This window comes from Rattus norvegicus, chromosome 7, assembly GCF_021556685.1.
Source record: "Rattus norvegicus strain SHRSP/BbbUtx chromosome 7, alternate assembly SHRSP_T2T, whole genome shotgun sequence".
NCBI classification, from domain to species: domain Eukaryota; kingdom Metazoa; phylum Chordata; class Mammalia; order Rodentia; family Muridae; genus Rattus; species Rattus norvegicus.
This window is the reverse complement of record NC_141540.1, coordinates 138726960-138746404: the sequence shown is the minus strand read 5'-3', so window position 1 is coordinate 138746404 and position 19445 is coordinate 138726960. Positions and strand designations below refer to the sequence as shown.

The 19445-nt window shown below is 54.7% G+C and overlaps 1 protein-coding gene across 2 annotated transcripts in view; it reads left to right on the top strand.

Annotated features, from left to right (window-relative positions):
* Positions 1-1048: 1048 nt before the first annotated feature.
* Positions 1049-19445, top strand: part of Col2a1 (collagen type II alpha 1 chain) — a 29060-nt gene continuing 10663 nt past the window's right edge. Inside the window, 27 exon segments of one of the 2 annotated variants that reach the window (NM_001414896.1) lie at positions 1049-1288; positions 5011-5214; positions 6567-6583; positions 6969-7001; positions 7133-7165; positions 7266-7319; positions 7452-7556; positions 8443-8520; positions 9141-9185; positions 9291-9344; positions 9710-9763; positions 10458-10511; positions 10819-10872; positions 10999-11052; positions 11326-11370; positions 11821-11874; positions 14671-14715; positions 15099-15152; positions 16518-16616; positions 16862-16906; positions 16998-17096; positions 17264-17317; positions 17662-17769; positions 18128-18181; positions 18266-18364; positions 18491-18544; positions 19042-19140. In NM_001414896.1, the coding sequence (NP_001401825.1) occupies positions 1204-1288; positions 5011-5214; positions 6567-6583; positions 6969-7001; positions 7133-7165; positions 7266-7319; positions 7452-7556; positions 8443-8520; positions 9141-9185; positions 9291-9344; positions 9710-9763; positions 10458-10511; positions 10819-10872; positions 10999-11052; positions 11326-11370; positions 11821-11874; positions 14671-14715; positions 15099-15152; positions 16518-16616; positions 16862-16906; positions 16998-17096; positions 17264-17317; positions 17662-17769; positions 18128-18181; positions 18266-18364; positions 18491-18544; positions 19042-19140 (1833 nt within the window). In that variant the 5' untranslated portion in view covers positions 1049-1203. 2 annotated transcript variants of the gene reach the window in all.

The window sequence follows — 19445 nt, the reverse complement described above, 5'->3', positions numbered from 1 at the left end:
GTGTGTGTGTGTGTGTGTGTGTGTGTGTGTGTGTGTCTCGGGGATGGTGGTGGTGGACAACTAGGAAACTCTGGCGCTTTCTCCTCCCCTCACAAAACTGAGTCCAGCTGGAGCCGCCTCCAGACTCTCTGGCCAGGGCCTCAGAGTGGTCAACAGTCCCTGGCCAGCGTTGCTCTCTCCAGGCTAAGGGCACCCACTCCCCTGGAGATTCCTGAACCTGGGCCAGGAAGAGCCGAATTAGACAAGTGTCTCCAATCCGGCTGCGTGCGGATTTTGTTGCGGTGTCCCTCGGTTGTCTGCAGTTCCTTTAGTCCCTTCCCTGGCCTGCCCCTTACACCTCCACACAGGTCCCCCTCTGTGTAGGAATACACCAGACCCTCTCTTAGCCACACACACCTCCAGTCCCCCGTCTACCTAGATTTTTTTCATAGCTAGTTGGATGGGGGATGGGTTAGGGAGGCTGGGTTTGCGAGCCTCCAGGTGGGAGTTCACCGACAGGTACTCCGCAAAGGAGCTGGAAGGCAGGTCTGGAAAACTGTCCCCCAGATTTAGGATTCTGGGCAGCTTCCATCAGCTTATACTTTGGCTCCCCCGCCCCCTAAACTCCCCATCCCCACCTTCCTTTCTCCCGTTACTTCGTCCTCCCTCGCCTTTCCAGCCTTGAGTCTAAAGCTCCATGCTTATGCCTCTGCAAACAACCCCCTCCCTTCTAACCCCAGCAGAACTCCGAGGAAAGGGGCCGGAGGCCCCCCTTCTCGCCTGTGGTTAGAGGGGGCAGTGTGGCAGTCCCAAGTGGGGGCGACCGGAGGCCGTCTCGGTGCCCCGCCCGATCAGGCCACTGGGCACATCGGGGGCGGGAAGCTGGGCTCACCAAAGGGGCGACTGGCCTTGGCAGGTGTGGGCTCTGGTCCGGCCTGGGCAGGCTCCGGGGGCGGGGTCTCAGGTTACAGCCCCGCGGGGGGCTGGGGGGCGGCCCGCGGTTTGGGCTGGTTTGCCAGCCTTTGGAGCGACCGGGAGCATATAACCGGAGCCTCTGCTGGGAGAAGACGCAGAGCGCCGCTGGGCTGCCGGGTCTCCTGCCTCCTCCTCCTGCTCCTAGAGCCTCCTGCATGAGGGCGCGGTAGAGACCCGGACCCGCTCCGTGCTCTGCCGCCTCGCCGAGCTTCGCCCGGGCCAAGGCTCTGCCAGGCCTCGCGGTGAGCCATGATCCGCCTCGGGGCTCCCCAGTCGCTGGTGCTGCTGACGCTGCTCATCGCCACGGTCCTACAATGTCAGGGCCAGGATGCCCGTAAGTCGCCCACCACCCCTGCCTGCTTCCCTGACTTGCGACCCTTCTCTTCTTCCCTCCGTCCGAGTTAGGGCGCCAAGTCCTAGGCGCGTAGTGCACAGGAGAACACTGATCCTAATCCTAATTCTGCTAGTGAGGAGTTCTGTCGCAGCATCCTCAGTCAGAGTCGCAAGTGGAGACATTCTCAGGTCCCTGCGTTAAGCAAGGGTATGAACTTGCAGAGTGTCGACTGCCACAGGTTTGAACACAGATGTAACGCACCCTTTTCCACCAGTTTTGACCAGGAGGCCTCGAGCTCAGTGAAAGAAGTCCCACAGTTAAGAGTAGGAGAGACACCGAGAGACGCCTACGGGTTGATTTATCAGCCAGGTCTAGGGGTTCGATGGGGCAGAGCTCAAAGGGGCGCTAGACAAAGAACTAACTCTGACACTCATGGGTTGAAATCTGAGGCCACAAAGAAAAAGCTGCTCTCTGCGACTTCAGCGCTGCTCTCCAGTTCCCTCCGCTATCAGGCTGACCCCGAGGAAGGTACAGCCGGCCAGCCCTTCTCCGAAACTCGGCTCTCCCCTCGCTTCCTTTGGGCTGTAGGAACTTGACATCTGAAAAACGTTGACACTCCAAGCAGACCTGCTTTCCAAACGTATCTCCGAGAGCAACCCCCTCCCCTGTCTACCCTACAATGAGTTACTTTACAGCGTGTGTAGCCGTGGATGGATATGGGGTCAGGCTAGTGGACTGTATATGGCAGTTAGAGATGGGCAGCTGTACAGCCTCGGTCCAAGGGCGGTTCCCGCACCTTTCCACCTCCTCCCTGGGTAGGATCCACTGTCTGGGATTATATTCAGGACAACCGAAGCCTGGAAAGTGTATTAGGTAGAGCATTTTCTTCCACGTGTTTGGGCACGTTTCCGACAGCTAGGATTCCAGCTCTGTCTTTGTATGTTACAGACTGTAAATCAATCGCAGGTGAAACTGTTTGGACAGTAGGTGGGGATCAAAGACCCTCCGCCCGTGAGACTCTAGGCGCTTTCCCCTGCCACCAGCCTGTCTCCAGAGATGCTCTGGAAGGAGGCGGGCCCGGGCGGTCTTTCTGCTCTTTAGCGTGGCGGACGCGGCGGCGGGGGCAGGGCTGGAGCAGAGAGCGCTGCAGTGATAGAACTTTCTGACCCCGCTGCGCAGGGCGGCAGGGTGGCAGGGTGGCAGGGTGGCGAGCTAAGCCAGAGCCGAACGCTGGAGCTCTGGGAGGAACATCGAAGTGTTTGTATGTGGTCTGAGATCGGCCTGACTATATTTTTTTGTCCTAAATTTGCAAGCACACACCCACAAAGCTGCGGTCTTGACCGGTATTCTTTATAGAGCGCAATGGAGTGAGCTGAGTGTCTAAACGATTTCCCTAATTCATCTGATAGCAGAGGCGCTCTCCTAATTGGCGAAGAGCTGCCTCATGTCCGCAACTTTTTGGCAGAGTGAATTCCACAGCTTTGTGTGTGTGTGTGGGGGGGGGTGTAAGGGGTGTCTAAAACTTTCGGTCTCCTACTATTCTGTATCTCGACCGGTTGGTTTTACACCCCGGCTCATCTCATCAACGCAAACACCCCCACTCTCCTATGGACCCAAGGACCTGACGTGGGGGAAGGTGGACATTAGGAATGTCAGAAACCTAGAGTCCACGCTCCTCCTCTCCATCTTTCCACGAGTTTGGGAAACTTCTTGGCTGCGAAGACTTTGACCCACATCTGCATTTCTCAGCCCCAGCTTCCAAAAGTGCTGCAGGTTCGGGAGGGGAGACCTCAGTCCTCCTTTGTGAGGCTTGTTTGCGTTGAGGGATTGGCAGCGATGGCTTCCAGATGGGCTGAAACCCTGCCCGTATTTATTTAAACTGGTTCCTCGTGGAGAGCTGTGAATCGGGCTCTGTATGCGCTCGAGAAAAGCCCCATTCATGAGAGGCAAGGCCCAGTGGGTCCCCCCGACTCCCCGACCCCCCTCTCCCACAATGCATCCCCCCTCCCTGTGCCCGCCTGCCGCCACCTCCCGGGCTCCGGCCCCGCGCGCAGCGGCGACGAAGCAAAACAGTTCCCCGAAAGAGGTAGCTTTTTAATTGGCCAGCCACAAAGAATCACTTATGCCGCACGGCGGTAACGAGGGGAACCGGATCGGGCGGCCAGGATGCTATCTGTGTAGCCCTTTTCGTGCCACAATTAGGGTGGTGCTGGCTTCCTCCGACCGCACCTAGGCGATCTGGTTACACTGTTGGCTCCTTTCTTGGGCAGTCATTTAATCCTACTTTTTACTCTACGAATGTCTGTCTGATGGAGGGCTGTGTCCGGAGCCCCATCCACAAAGAGTCAGCCAGCAGCTCTCACACCCGGCTGGATCCGCCCTGCCCTTGGCCCGCGCGGCCCCAGGGCGCCCTTTCTGGGGAACCCGATCTGCTTTCACGATGCACACCCCTCCCTTCTCCAGGCTTTTCTCGGGCTCCCCTAGGCAGTCTTGGGCGACAGAGCGCTGTTTCTTAGTCAGGACAGGACATCATTAGCCTCTCCTCACCTCCAGCTATTTTAGCGCCGCTGGGGATAGGGTGGAGGGATCCGGAGTATCCCAGCAGCTTCAACCTTTGCCACGGGATCCCCTCATCTTCCCCCCTCGATTGTCTTATCTAAAGGCTAGATAGATGGGTTTCTTCCAGTGGAAAAGAAAAGGGAGACTTTGATCTTTGGATGCTCGCCCTCCTTGAAGAGCAGAGGGCAGGCCCGTTTCTACCCACGCCCACTGGGTTTGTGGCTCTTCGCTATTATTCACTCTCAACTTTTGCCATTGCTTTTGAGATTTTGATGAGAAAAACAGCGCCGGGCGCTGCCTAGCACGTGGTGCGGGCTCTTCAGCCCCTGGCGCTCTGAGAAGCTCTCTTGTCAGCACAGTTCTCATGCGCAGGGCGAATTCCAGACGGCAGGGCGCTGGTGGAGAGGGTCCAGCCCGAGCTACTTCTTTGCATTCTTGGAGGACGCAGGTCTAGACTGGTCAGTCTTAGCCACGGCTACGCATTTAGAGCCTTCTGCCACCTATATTGTGGTTGCCATCTTCAGAAGCAAGACTTCGGGCAGGAGGGCCGGGGCTTGCCTTTCAGATTATTGTTTATGTATTTCTTGTGTCTTCTAATGTTTGTAGGTAGAATTCTCTGTATTTAGAAAATCTCATTATCCCTTGAGGATGCCAAGGACGTCTTTGCTCTGCCGCTAGAGTGTCTCACCGTTTTTCTTCCCCCTGTATTCTCCATCAGAGTGTCTCACCGTTTTTCTTCCCCCTGTATTCTCCATCTTTACTACCCCAGGGCTCCTGCTCAGAGCATCAACTCCCCCTACCACCCAGTTTCACCTTCCAACTATCCATCCTTCCCCATCTCCAGCTCCCCTCCCCATGTGCTGGGAAGAAGAGACATAGGGTGACAGCCCTCCTTTATCGCTGGTTCATGATCACCCCCATCCCCCAACATACCTGTCTTGCACAGTGCCAGACATAATAGGTATTGTAGACTACGCAGAAGAACTTAATGTTTTTCAAAACTAATTTGTAAGTTCAGTCTGTCTGGTGTACCCTGCCACCCCCCACCATTGCCTAGCATTTAAACCATGTCCAGTTTGTTACAACCTCTTTCTCTTTCTCTCCGGCTCTTCCCCGCTCCCTGCTTGGCCCGCCGCCACTCCCACCCCACTCGGTGGTAACAGAGGAGGCTGGCAGCTGTCTGCAGAATGGGCAGAGGTATAAAGATAAGGATGTATGGAAGCCCTCGTCCTGCCGCATCTGTGTGTGTGACACTGGGAATGTCCTCTGCGATGACATAATCTGTGAAGACCCAGACTGCCTCAACCCCGAGATCCCCTTCGGAGAGTGCTGTCCCATCTGCCCAGCTGACCTCGCCACTGCCAGTGGTCGTAATTTATTTATTTATTATTCAACATAAATAAATTACTTGCAGACACAGCAAATGCCTTTCCATGGATGTTGGCCTTCTCTCTGAAGCAGAGAAGCTGTGAATCCATTTGATCCCAACCCCTAGGGGCAAGGCCACTTCTCAATTCAACCAGGTTGAAGCCTGGTGAGCCTAAATCACCACAGAGCCCCCCCCCCCAACCTCAGGGGGATATTTATGGAAATACAGCAATGATTCCACAAAAGTTTCCCCTCATGAGTCAAGTCTGCTAATTAATAGAGCAACAGTGGAAACCGGGCTATGTCTAGGTACAGCATGAGCTCAATTAGTCCCAGGTCACCTACATCATGTCTTCTCTATGGAAAATGTTCGGGGACATGGTCAGTAATGTGGAGAATCCTCTGCCAGTAAGGAGGACAGAATGGGTTCCCACATTGGAGAAGTGCACAATGCACCGAGCCCTGCTTGGCCTGGGCCGCCATTACAGAAGCAAAAAAAAAAAAAAAAAAAAAAAAAACGCCAAAGGGGTTGCTGGACTCTGGAGTTGAAAGGAAGATCTCACTCATGTTCCTGCAAGCTGATGGGGTCACCCAGGCCCAGCTAGAACCAGTGCTAAAAAAGAGTGCAGCTGACCCTTTCCCAGCACCCACACAAGTGTCCCACCTCCCTACAGAGAAAGTGGGGTCACACTCACAGGCTCTTGGATGGCTCATTGTCCCTTCCTACTCCTATGGAGAGGAGGGTTGAACCGGAACTGAGAAGTCGTCTTTCCTGTATGCTTCCCCCACACTGTTGCCTTGTATGGTGCCGGCTCTCAGGTGGAGTCCAAGGGGCCCATACCAGTGCAGTGTGAAAGCCTAGAGGAGCTTGCTGCTGTGGCGGGGGAGGGGCGTATCGGTCTGGGGTGGCCTTGGCTGCGACCCTCTTTGTAACATGTGTCCTGCTCTCTTTTGTGCTTACTTCAAGAAGACTCCACGCTAATGTAAGGCTTCCTTAGACTCTTCTTTGGGAGGGGTGTGGGTTGGGAAGGACGGCTTGACCTCTGGGTCTTCTGTGCTTTGGCCCCCCACCCCCATCCCCAACCCCCTGCCTCTCTCCTGCTCTCAACCCATTCCTGTACACTATGCATGCTTCTTGACTAACAAGGTTAGAGGTGCCTCCGTCCCTTATGAGTCCCCAGTCACAAAAGGGCTCTGTGATCCTAACCCCACCACAGAGGGATTCCGGGGACCCACAGGGGTCTTCTTCCTTCCTTGGTTGTGGTCCTCTCCTTTCCGATCCTCCAAAGAGAGTTTGAATGGCAAAATATCGTCTCTGTCTCACCTTTTCCTTCTCTGTTTTCCCTTGCAGGAAAATTAGGGCCAAAGGTAAGGCACCCTGTTTTTAATTATTTAATTTAATTATTACATTCTCACCCCCTGTCAAACGTGATTGTATGTGTGAGTGTGGGCACACAGGGGCTGTGGTGCATGTGTGGAGGCCTGAGGGTAACTCTGAGGAGTTGGTTATCTCTTCCCACCATAGGGCATTAGGCTGGCTCCATAAGAGCTTTAGCCACTGGGCCGTTCTGCTGGCCCCGTGTTTTGCTTTCTTGTGTCCTCTTCAGAGGCACTGAGATGCTAATCTGGTTCGGGATTCTTCTTTAGACCTCAGAAGGTGTCCATCTGGGAGGATAGTGTGGTGGGGTCGGTGGGGTTCTGCACTGGGGTTCAGCAGGCTAAGCTTACTCCTGTCAATGTTTTATGACCTCAGGGGCAGAAAGGAGAACCTGGAGATATCAAAGATGTGAGTACAAATTATCCCCACCATGACCTGTTCCCGTCACGACTCACCTCTGCCACAACCTGTGCACCTCCTGTCCTAAATGCACCCCTTTAACCGATGGGCCTGTGGCTCTCTCTCTCTCTCTCTCTCAGATCATAGGACCTAAAGGACCTCCTGGCCCTCAGGTAAGAAAGGGAGAGATCCCCCTCTCCATTCTTCCCCGACTGCATCTGAGTCACCATGCCCTCTAGTTTCATGTCAACACACCTTGCCCCTCACCTTCAGGGACCTGCCGGTGAACAAGGACCCAGAGGTGACCGTGGTGACAAGGGAGAGAGGGTGAGCAGACAGCAATAAATCCTGACCTCTGTGTTCCCTGGGTCCTCTAAAGGCCTGGGTACCTCCCGAGTGCTGCCCTGGGGTTCTTAAGGAAGCATTGCTTCGCTGATACCTTTTTTTCTTCCTGTCAAGGGTGCACCTGGACCCCGTGGCAGAGATGGAGAACCTGGTACCCCTGGAAATCCTGGTCCCCCTGGCCCTCCAGGCCCCCCTGGTCCCCCTGGCCTTGGTGGAGGAGTAAGTGTCCTTAGTTCTCCCTTCTCCAGGCCGACCCTCCCGGGCTGCGGCTTCTAAATTGCTACTCACTCTTACCTGGCTGTCTCCCAGAGCCGCCAGCAATCCGTACATAGCCTGTTCATGGGTTTCACCTCAAGTCTTTAATTGAGGAGAATCACACATGAGGCTCGAGGCTGTGGGGCTGAGGGCTGGCTTTTTTCACTCACTGGGTTTCTGTAAAGAAGGCCTTCAGCTATCTGGCTTCCTGGCTCCCCGTCGTGCGGTTAATTCTCGGGGGTGGGTGTAGTGGTGCCCGAAAAGGATGACTGGGCACTTGTGTTTCTCTGGAAGAGCAGTGACCACTGTCCTTGGAAGACGTTTATCCACAGTCCTTGCCAAGTACATTCCAAGCAACTATTCATTCTCATGAAAGAGCCCCACTGAGGGAAGGTGTGTGGCTACTGTCGTGTTTGGAATCACACCAACGAGCAAATTATATGACTGCCCACTTTGTAGGTGTGCCATTTGGAGGTCTACTGTGTTTTAAATTCTTCAATTTAAGCGGGTTCACAGGCACCTACTATAAGCCTCCCCAAAATATTTCAGGACCAGGTTTCAGACCTTTGCCAGACATCAACATTGGGGAGAACGAAGAATGCCTTTGTAAAGTCATGTTTTATTTATGTAACATTTCAGAATATAAAAGTTAGTTAAGCAGAGCATGCGGGACTGAGACCACCACAAATAACACTTGACTTCCCAAGGAAGCGAACTTCGTCGGGTCTCTTTGGCAAATCCGATCAACACTCAGCTAGTCTCTTATGACTAGAGACTTGGTAGAGCTCTGAAGAGTCAGGAATGACCCAGGGCCTGTCAACCCCCCTAACCCAGTTGTGTTGCTTTGCAGAACTTTGCAGCCCAGATGGCTGGAGGATTTGACGAGAAGGCTGGTGGTGCCCAGATGGGAGTCATGCAAGGCCCCATGGTAGGACTCCAGTTCTGTGCTGCCCACATTGGGGGAGGGCACCTTTCGCAGAGCCAGACACCCAGCGACCTCCGCCTTGCAGATGTCTTGAAGCATCTCACTCCGGCTACGTGAAGCCTCTCATTTAGCCCCAGGAGTTTGGGTTTTCAGGGTGATGGATGCTAGTCTTGATGATGCTTTAGAGGGGCTAGGAAGAATGAGGACGGGGTGATGCGTAGAGCTGATGGATTAGAGGGCCAGTCGACATTGCTCTTGGAAGGGGAACTGAAGAATGCAGACAGCAGCTACTGTTCTCCAGCATCCACCAGGCTTCCAGCAGGAAATCTCACCCTGCGGGGCTGGCTTGGCACATGCTAAATGAAATTCAGACTTTAGTAAACATGGCCGCCGGCCAGGAGAGAGCAAGGCCAGCATCTCTGTCCAAATGGGGCCTATAAATAAAGATAGGTGGTTGAGTGGGGAGTGGGGAAAGAAGAGGGAGCAGCCGCTGGAGGCCCTCCGCCCCTCCCCCTCCTGCTCCCATGCTATCTTCTCTGTCCTTTTGCTGGTTAGAAGATGGAATCCCAGAGGCCCATGATAAAGCAGGCCAGTAAGCATCTCGTTTTTCTGTTCCAATGCAGGGCCCCATGGGACCTCGTGGACCCCCAGGCCCCGCCGGTGCCCCCGTAAGTATTCAGTCTTCTCCTCTTGGGGGCATTGTAGATGCTCACCGTCTACATCATGGCAGCACAGTTTTGGGGTCAACACGGTGTCATTATTTTCCCTTTTAGGGCCCTCAAGGATTTCAAGGCAATCCTGGTGAACCTGGCGAGCCTGGTGTCTCTGTGAGTACCACAGGCTACCCTCTCCCAGGAGATTCTGGGAACAGTCTTCTCTGACCCAAGCTACTGACTGGCTCTGACTGACAGGGCTTTCCCGCAACAGGGAGTGCCATAGGAAATTCAGATGTCACTCTTACCCATGGGACACTCTTGCAGAGAAGTAATATCACAGGAGCTCCATTGTGACCCTTAGGGGGTTGTTCTTCAGGGGTCACCAGCCTGTGCAGTCCCCTCCTCCCACCATGATCTACTTTACAATTTTGTTCCAACCTTTTGGTTTTTCTTCCTTGTAGCTTCCGAAGCGACCATCTCACTTTCCCATCCGCCCTATTTCCCTTCCAACCATGTCTTAAATTCTCTATTTGTAGGGTCCCATGGGTCCCCGAGGTCCTCCAGGTCCTGCTGGAAAACCTGGTGATGATGTGAGTAGACCCAACAAGTCCAGGAGCCCCGGGAGAGGATGTGCTGGGGCTTGGGGTAGAGACACTCCCTGAGGAACAAGGGTGGCGGCGGGTGCTAAATTCCAGGTATCTACCACCCACCCACATACCCATTATTGGCAACTCAGCTCGCTGGGTCCCTGGGGATCCCTTCAGATCCCACGAGAAGGAGAGCAATTAAAACATCATTAACTCCAGGAATAGAAAGGAGAAAGGAGAAGAGACCAGACTGGAGGACTCAAAGCACAGTGACGTAGGGTAGAAAAACAGAGGAAGAGCAGGTCAACAGCCAGCCTAACATCATCTCAATTGTAAATGAGGGAAAAGCTCAGCCTGAGCCTGGATGTCTGAAGAGGATGGGGGGAAACATAGAGACAAGAGCTGGCTTTCTTGAGCTGTATTTATGAAGGGCATCCCACAGTAAAGCCTCTCAAGGTCAGGGCAAACAGGCCGGTCCACAGAGCTCTGGAGAGGAGACCGGAAGCTTGCTGGGGACAGTCGAACTTGCCAAGGAATAAATCGCAAGAGGCGTTCTAGGTCAGGGGCATCTGCAGGAAGGAGGTGGGCGAGGTGGGCCCCGAGGCAGATGCCCAGCTGTGGAGGGATTTGTCCTGGGGCCTGCTACTCATACTCATGGGTCTGCCAAGAAAAATGAGATACCTCTCTTTCTGTTCAGGGTGAAGCTGGAAAGCCCGGAAAGGCCGGAGAAAGAGGCCTCCCTGGTCCTCAGGTAAAGCCTCATCTTTCCTGCTCTCACAAGGCTTTTCCAGTCTCCCTCCTACGGTCCATACGGCTCACTCAGCTTGGTTAGCTCAATGTAAAACCGGGTACTAATGGTACCTGCGTATTAAAGCCTTCAAGCTGCCGGCCGTGTTTGTATGAGCACAAGATGGTGGTCTGGGTTTGGCTGAAGGAGCTATGGACACGCCTGGACGCCTGTTTCTTATTGGTGGCCAGAGGGAGCTGGATCTGCAGGCTATCCAGCAGCCATCACCCGATCTCTGCCTTCCTCTGAGTATCTCCTCTCTGTACTGCAGGGTGCTCGTGGATTCCCGGGAACCCCCGGTCTTCCTGGTGTCAAGGGTCACAGAGTAAGTATCGTGGGTTAGGATGTGGTAAGGCAGGAGCTACCTGGAGAGGAAACATTTTGGGGTTATGCACGCTACTTCCTGTGTGGGCTCCCAGATGTGTAACGGAACCCTTCTCTTGTTTCCCAGGGTTACCCAGGCCTCGATGGTGCTAAGGGAGAAGCTGGTGCTCCAGGTGTGAAGGTAAAGAACCACAAAACACACAGGAGTTGGCGATGGGGGACAAGCGGAGACTGTCCAGTCAAGGCGGTGCCGGTGGGGTTAGGGAGTTAGAATGTAGCTGGAAACACCCTATAATGAGCAGCAGGCCTTAGAGCTTGGGGAAACTGTCTCTCCCAGAACTGAAGCCGGCATGTCTCAGCCCTGATGGAGCCAGCCAGATCTTTCAATGACTTACCTAGGAAGTTTCTGGAAGCCAGGAGTCCAAACGTTGACCCTTTATGTCTCTTTTTCCAGGGTGAGAGCGGTTCCCCTGGTGAGAACGGATCCCCAGGCCCAATGGTGAGTATGAGGGTCACCCATAGGAAAGCCACCCCCTGCTCTTAAGACCCCCCCAACACCGGTCAGCAGCATCCCCTTCATACACTCATCCAAAGCAGATATCTGTGCAGATTTATGAGCAAACCCAGCACACAGCATTCGGATTTGCTCAGCGTTCTGCCCGCACGTCCTTGAAACAGGAACTGTTAGACACACACACTGTAAGCACCTTCTAGTCGTTTGTTTGTTTGTTTGTTGTTTTTAATTGTTTGCCTCAATGTTTTGGGGCACTCATCTGTTGTGATGAGTTCTCCGTAGGAAGTAGCAGGAACACACATGGGGCTCCCTGGAGGAAACCCTGTGCCTTGGGAGCAGGACCTAGGGGCAAGACAGGGCCTCCGTGGGTGGAAACATGCAAACCACCCACCGTTATGCTAACTCACACTTAAACTGCGCTGGTGTGTGTTGCAGGGTCCCCGTGGCCTGCCTGGCGAGAGAGGACGGACTGGCCCTGCTGGTGCTGCTGTGAGTAACCCCCAAAGCCGGGTGCCACCATATACTCAACACTTGACCTGCCCCCCCCAAAAAAACCTAAAAAATCAAAAAGCAACAACAACAAAACCAGCTCAGGGATAACCCGAGCCAGGAGGGACATAACTATCTATGATCATAGTACCTGAGAAGCTGAGTACCTGAGGGGAATCACAAGTTCAAGGCCAGCCTGAGCTGTGCATGAGCCCCCCCCCCCACAACACACACACCAAAACCCTACTTGGTGAGGACTAAGGAGTGTCATCATACCAGAACTTTCCATCCTGAGTTTTCCTCCTTCCTATCTTCAGGTGGGTGGGGCCTGCAGGGTGGAAGGAGGGCGCACTATGGGAGAGTATGATGGTGAGAGCCCTCTTCCACAGTCTGATCCTCCAGGTCATCCCTTCAATGGTCTCTACTCCTTCCTGAGCCGTGCAAATTGGAGTTCAGGAACAGGCTTAGATGGTGCACCAGCTCTCTATGCTATATACACTCTGCTCTCTCTCTTGATTCCGATGGCAGCACCCTTGATGCGGCTCTGAGTAGTGTCGAGATGCGACACCAGTGGCATCCACCTCATGACCCTTGGTTTAGGACCTGGAGTGCTCCACTTTGTCCAATCTTCCACCTCGTTCTGTGAACTTGAATCTCTTGTTCCCATTTTAGAGAACAGGGGACTGAGTCTCAGGAAGACTAAATAGCTTAAGACAGTCTGTGTACTGAGGGCCCAGCAACTCTGCTGGCCTCTAGTGAATGTGGGAAACCGTGGAGGGCACAGGCGCCAGAGAGAGAGGGGTTTAGCTTGGCTCCCCAAGTGATAGAGAGGCCTTGTAGGTGCTTGGTCAGGCGAGTGATGTGATGAAAGGCGAGTTTAAGGAAGATTGCGGTTTTCTATTGGTCTGCATCCCAGCCAACCAAGCTTTGCGGCTTTCTATTGGTCGGTCAAGCTCAGAGGCCCCTCCTCCTAGGTCCTTGCAGGGCAACTGAAATCAGCTTCACTGTAAGCAGCTGCTTTCCAGACCTGGCTGCAGAATGTTCCATCAGGAGCAGGTCCGTGAAACAAGCAGCCTACACTCCCACTGCCAATCAGAGCTGGCCAAGGGCCGCGCCCTAGGGAAAGAAGCTCCGGGCCTGCTGCTCCTGCAATCGGGAGACCCTGGCCTGGGGATTTTAATGAGGCTCAAAGCCAAACTGGCCCACGCTTGTCGCTTGTCTCTCCTCCTTCCCAGACACACCAGGCCCTAGTTCTTGGTTGTCCTTGGTGGTCTGGTCCACAAAGCAAGCATGCTGGTAGTGCTGTTAGGGGATCCGGCTTAGAACAATCTGTACATTGTGTTGGGCCTTGGGGGAGGGGGCCTCCCCCCTCTGCCTTGCTGTCTGCTGTGAGGTCTCCCAAAGGCCTTCTGAGACTAGAAGGTGTCCATGTAGGCCTCAGACACAGGCAGCTCCCGTGAGAGCTCTCCCACTTGGGTCCTCTCCTCCTGCCTTGCTCCTGTAAAAGCCTAAGATAGACACTGGCCCCGCCCTCCTCCTGCCCTGCTGTCTGCTGACTGGCTCCTGGAGGGAAGGTACTGTAGGGCTTCCTCAGTAACAGAGTTTTCCAGGGCGCCTGGGTGAGCCAGAAAGGGTTGCAGGAGATCAGACTCCGTCTTCTTGCCACCATTCCTTCCATTAAGTCTTGCCACCCCTCTCCTTCTCCCTGGCCTCCAGGGGAGAGGCTCTGTGAAATGAGATGGCTCATATCAGGAAGAAGGCTGAGCACCACAGAGCATCCTTCCCTCACGCTTCTGAGAGACAGAGCCATTCAGAAAGGTTCCCCTTAGCCCCGTGGTTCTCAACCTGTGGGTCGTGATGCCCGCGGCAGACCTCTATCTCCGAATATATTTGCATTATGATTCATAACAGTAGCAAAATTACAGTTGTGAAGGAGCAATGAAAATAATTTTATGGCCGTGGCTTGCCACATATGAGGAAATTGTACTGATGGGTCACAGCATTAGGAAGGTTGGGAACCAATGGCTTAGGCTTCTGGGTCTGGCAGGGGCCCAGTCCTAGATCTGGCTGTGTGCATAACATAATGGCTTTTGGAGTTAGAGCAGAAATTCTCAAGGGCACTGGCGAAAACAAAAAAAACCCAAAAAAAACAAAAAAACAAAAAACTCAACCTTTGATGTTTTCACCCCAAACCAGTGGAACTCTCAGAGCTCGAGTCCTTTAGAGAAGGGACAAACTCAGATGCCCCGCAAACACAAAGGTCTCCGAGATAGGAGCTCAGGTCGGTTGTGGACAGGGCTGGTGGCCTGTCTTCATCCTGGGGCAGGTTCCTGGTCTGCAGAAAACATCCTGGGGGTATTTCTGCTGTCCTGAAGAGCAGTTGGCTTGGGAGGGACCAGAGGTTACCTGGAGTTTAAGGAGGAGAGAAGGCTTTGCCTAGCCTTACTTAGCCCAGGTTACCCAGCATAGAGGCAGGTTGCTCTTTGCTTCTGCCATTTTACTTTGGCCCAGTCCACGGGGTTTTTGAATGGTCATTCGGCTTAATGTTGGGAACACCAGGAACCTAACCGAAGCCTTAGAAGCGACTGGGCTGTTGGGAAGTTGCCCAGGCTTCATTACGCAGAGCCAGCCCCCTGCGGTCCTCTGTCTGTCCACACATACAGATATCCCTGCTGCAGACACACGCCTTGTTCACGCTCAGCTCGGGACACCCCGACCCTGTGTTCCCACGTAGTGGGTATGGCTGGATCTGTGGGCACCACTCACACTGGCTCCTTTTTTCCTTGTTGTTCACAGGGTGCTCGAGGCAACGACGGCCAGCCAGGCCCTGCTGGACCTCCGGTAAGTTCCTGTCATTCTTAAGCAGGTGACAGTTGCTATGCAACCCTGAAGTCTGTGGGGCTGCCCCTGTACTTGGCATCAGGAAGGAGGTGGCCCACCCCTGGAGCATGTTGCTAACCCTGCAGCTTGACTTCCCCATCCGCCCTTAGCAGCCTCTACTTTTAAGGAGTGAGGTCAAAGCCGCGTGGCTTCTGATGGCATGTAGACTCAGAAACTTGCCCAGAGGAGAAAGGCATCTCTCTGGAGGTCTCCAGGGACAGCAGCAGTGGCTGTTTCTTCTAGCCACAGTGGTGGAAGGAGTGGGAGGTGGGGGCGTCTCTCTTCGAGGCCTGGACAGTTCGCTGACATCCAGCACTCACCCTCTGCCCACTTCTTCTCCCCAGGGTCCTGTTGGTCCTGCAGGTGGTCCTGGCTTCCCTGGTGCTCCTGGTGCCAAGGTGCGTGATCTTGGTCAAGTTGAGAATCTCGGAGGGTCAAGACACTCAGTCTTTCTGTGGTCCTTGCTAAGGGTCCTTTTGCCACACATTCCCCTCCCCCTAGCCTCTCTGGTGTTTCCAGAGTCTCTCACTGACAGAGAGTAGGGAAAACTGAGAGAGAAGACGACTAGGGAGGGAGGAAGGAGAAAACAAGCCTAGGTAAAGCTGACTTACCCAGAAGGAGCTTAAAGGGATGGTGGGGGGGGGAGGGGTAGAGGCAAGGCGACGTTTCTGTGCATCCCCTGCCCTTTCTTATTTCTACTGCGTTTGGGGTGCTGGGCTGTTGTTTACGTGGTCCTTCCGAGGATCAATAGAGGCCAGCGGGAGGCCAGCCAGTTCAGGGAAAAGCCCCTGTGGCCCAGGAGGGATTCCAGTGTGAACGTCCCTGGGAGTGAATATGGAGCCTCCCTGTGTCACTGGCATCAGGTTGCTTTTCCACTCCTGGGGGTTTCCATGGCAACCAGACACTGTCTGAGGCCCCTGGGAGCCCGGTGAAGGAGAGCCATTGTGAAGAGGGACAGCGGAAGGTGAGGGGGGGCCTGACCTTTAGAAAATAATAATTACCAAAGTGAAGTAAGAATGCCGTGTGAGGAAACCTGAGGAGGCGCTGACCTCTCTCCAGGTCAGCAGCCTTCCCCCGGAGGCTCCAGAGAGCCAGATCACAGAGCTGTGACTTTTAGGAAAAAGAAAAAAAGGAGAGAGAGAGAGAGAGAGAGAGAGAGAGAGAGAGAGAGAGAGAGAGAAGAAAAAGGAATTTGAGAGAATAGTAGAGCCTGTCCCAGCTTGCTTTCGGCCCTGGCTTCACGGCACCACGAACAGGCTGAGGCTGAAGGTGCCTGGAGCTGCTCTGATCACCCAGCAGCCAGAAACGAAGCCACTTCTGAGCTGAGACTCGGAAGAGACAGAGTCACCCTTCTGGCTTCTGTTCCTCCATCAGAGAGAAAACACAAAGAGGGGGCGGGCGGGAGGGGGCAGCCCGTCTGTCTGTCAGTCTGTCTGTCATCCCACAGCTCTAAGAGGGCACATCTCCTAACCCAGGCCTTTGTGGTGGGCTGAAGGACCAGCGAGCTGCAGGCTGATGGAGCCCAGTGCAGGCAGATGTGCAGTTGTGTGTGGGGTGGGGGTGGGGGTTACAGGGCAGGGGTGAGGTGCACAACAGAGGAGGCAGGGGTGGGTCATCATCTCATGCTGTTCGGCCGGGTGGGAACAACAGACTCACGGGCGTGTGCAACTGCTCACTCACGGTGTGTAAGCACACGAAAGACCCAAGCACACTGGCCTTGAACCCCCCCCCCCATGCACTTCAACCCCCTACTCTCTTCCCAGGGCGAAGCTGGTCCCACTGGTGCCCGTGGTCCTGAAGGTGCTCAAGGTTCTCGTGGCGAACCCGGCAATCCCGGATCCCCCGGGCCCGCAGGCGCTTCTGTAAGTTCACGTCTGTGGCCTGGAAGGCATGAATGACATCTGTGGCTTTGGCCCTCCTGAGTGCAATCTTTTGTAAAGTCCCAATCGCTGGGGTCCGATCACCTCCCACCCATTGTCCTCCCGCATGTCTCATGCCCCTGGAGCAGACAGCACTTGTCCCTGACCCCTAGACCGCGGCCTGATGGTAGGAATGGTTGGGTTGGTTCTTGGCTGTTGATTTTACCGCTGTGCCATTTTCTTGTCAGGGTAACCCAGGGACTGATGGTATTCCCGGAGCCAAAGGATCTGCTGTAAGTACTGACCCTGGGCTGCGTCCTCGGGATGGCTTAGCCCCTCCTCATCCTCTCTCCTCATGTGCCTCTCTTCTGCTCATGCCGACAGGGCGCTCCTGGAATTGCTGGTGCCCCTGGCTTCCCTGGGCCCCGTGGCCCTCCCGGTCCTCAAGGTGCAACTGGTCCTCTGGGCCCCAAAGGTCAGACGGTAAGAGCCCGAAATGATTGACAGGGCCTACCAATGTGCCCCTCTTTTCTGTGCCCTCCCAATCACTGGAGGAGGTTTTGGGGTGGGGTGTGTGTGTGTTGGGGGGGGTGTGTGAGCAGACTCTTTGGAGAGAAGCCAGTGTGAGCACGTTTCTTTCTCTCATGTAGGGTGAGCCCGGCATCGCTGGCTTCAAAGGTGAACAAGGCCCCAAGGGAGAGACTGTGAGTATCTGCCCTCAAGACTTTGTTTCCTTTACCGTAGCTCTGCCTCCAGAACCCCCTCCTGACCCCCTGTGCCCACTCCCCCAGCCATTTCCCATCCCAGGCCCTCTCCTGCTGTTCCTGGAGAAGGGAGCAAGAGAGTGTAGAGGAGACCCTGACCGGCCTCCTCTCCCAGTCTGAACAGCTTGAGTTCCAAGTCATCTCTTCCTCCCCTCCCCCCACCCCATCACCCTCTTGCCCAAGCACTGAAACATTCCCAAGGCCGCTTCCTCTGCACACTGGGCCAGCGCTTTCCCCGAGGCTAGGCGGAGACCTTAACACACTTCTCTTGTGCTTGTCTTCAGGGACCTGCTGGGCCCCAGGGAGCCCCTGGCCCTGCTGGTGAAGAAGGAAAACGAGGTGCTCGAGGAGAGCCCGGTGGCGCTGGACCTATCGGCCCCCCTGGAGAGAGAGTAAGTAGGGAAGGAGCTCCGCCCCCCAGGTTCGCAGGTCGGCTACGGTGGCTCCAGGTTCCCTACCGTGTTGGCCACATCCGGTGACTCTTTTAGATAATGTGGCTCTTCTTCTTCCCCATCCAACACCAGGGGCACAGCATCCTTATGCTGTCTGCACCCTCTGCCCCAAGGATGGCATAAAATGGTAGCTTCCTCCCACAGAGGTGGGAGCAGGCCCTAGACTCACGGGCGGTGTCTACTGCCCCCTGTGGTGGGAGGTGGAGGTGGATAGACCCCTGGAGCCTGGTGCGACTCCTTCCGGGCGTGCTGGTGAAAAGCCATCCTCACCCTCTGCCTCTTCCCCTTTTCTCCCTAGGGTGCTCCTGGCAACCGCGGTTTCCCAGGTCAAGATGGTCTGGCAGGTCCCAAGGTGAGCAGAGGAAGAGGGGCTTGGTCCCTCCCTGTTTCCCTGGTTACAGAGCATTCCACTGACTTTCTGTCTCCTCTGGTGTAGGGTGCCCCTGGAGAGCGAGGGCCTAGTGGCCTGGCTGGTCCTAAGGGTGCCAATGGTGACCCGGGTCGTCCTGGAGAACCTGGTCTTCCTGGAGCCAGGGTAAGGTGGATGCTACGCAGACCCCCACACCCTTCCCGCCTGCATCCTCTGAGCTGTGCTGCCTGAACTGGGAGATTTGGGGCATGTCCCTGAATGACCTCAGTCTCGTCTCTCTCCCTAACCAAGGGTCTTACTGGCCGCCCTGGTGATGCTGGTCCTCAAGGCAAAGTTGGTCCTTCTGTAAGTCTATTTCCCTGGAGGTTTCTGGGAGAATAAGGGATTATCTTTCAGGAGATGGTGGGAAGGGGGAAGGAGTTTGGGTGAAGGCAGCCTAGGACTCTGTACATTTTGAGAATGGGTAAGAGATACATGATAGATTTCATGGCCAGATGCAACCTGTACCCTGAAAATCACACACACACACACACACACACACACACACACAGAGAGAGAGAGAGAGAGAGAGAGAGAGAGAGAGAGAGAGAGAGAGAGAGAGAGAGAGATAGATTTGGGCATCTTTGTGGAGGAGGAAGAGGAGGAGGAGGAGGAAGAGGGGAGGAGCGATGAGACTTCTGAACCAGGCATACCTGTCTGTAGATAGGTCTGTGTGTGGGGTTGGCCAACCCTAGATGCATTTATATGGCTGGTACTTTGTTCAGTGCCTGCCACACAGCAGGCACTTAGTAAATATTAATGGAGAGATACAACCGTTCTGAGAATGGCATCCTGTCTTTCAGGGAGCCCCTGGAGAAGACGGTCGCCCTGGTCCTCCTGGTCCTCAGGGAGCTCGTGGGCAGCCTGGCGTCATGGGTTTCCCTGGCCCCAAAGGAGCCAATGTAAGCGATAGTTTGCTTTCTCGTCTCCTACATCTTTTCCTGTATCCTTCAGAGAAAGAGCTAACCCAGGGCAGGTGACCAGTGGCCTCTCAGTGTCATTGAGCTCTGCCCTCCATGTCCTGCAAGGAATGCATGTGACCTGGGGTAAACTTGGGTACCTTAAAACCCACTGTGACATTCATTACGCCATAGAGCCCTGTGCCCTGGAGGCCTCTGATATAAAAGAAGGGTCTGATGTTCTAGGGTTCCTTCTCTTGTACACACTGGGGCTTGAGGTTCCTTAGCCTGCTCTGCTTCACCCCATC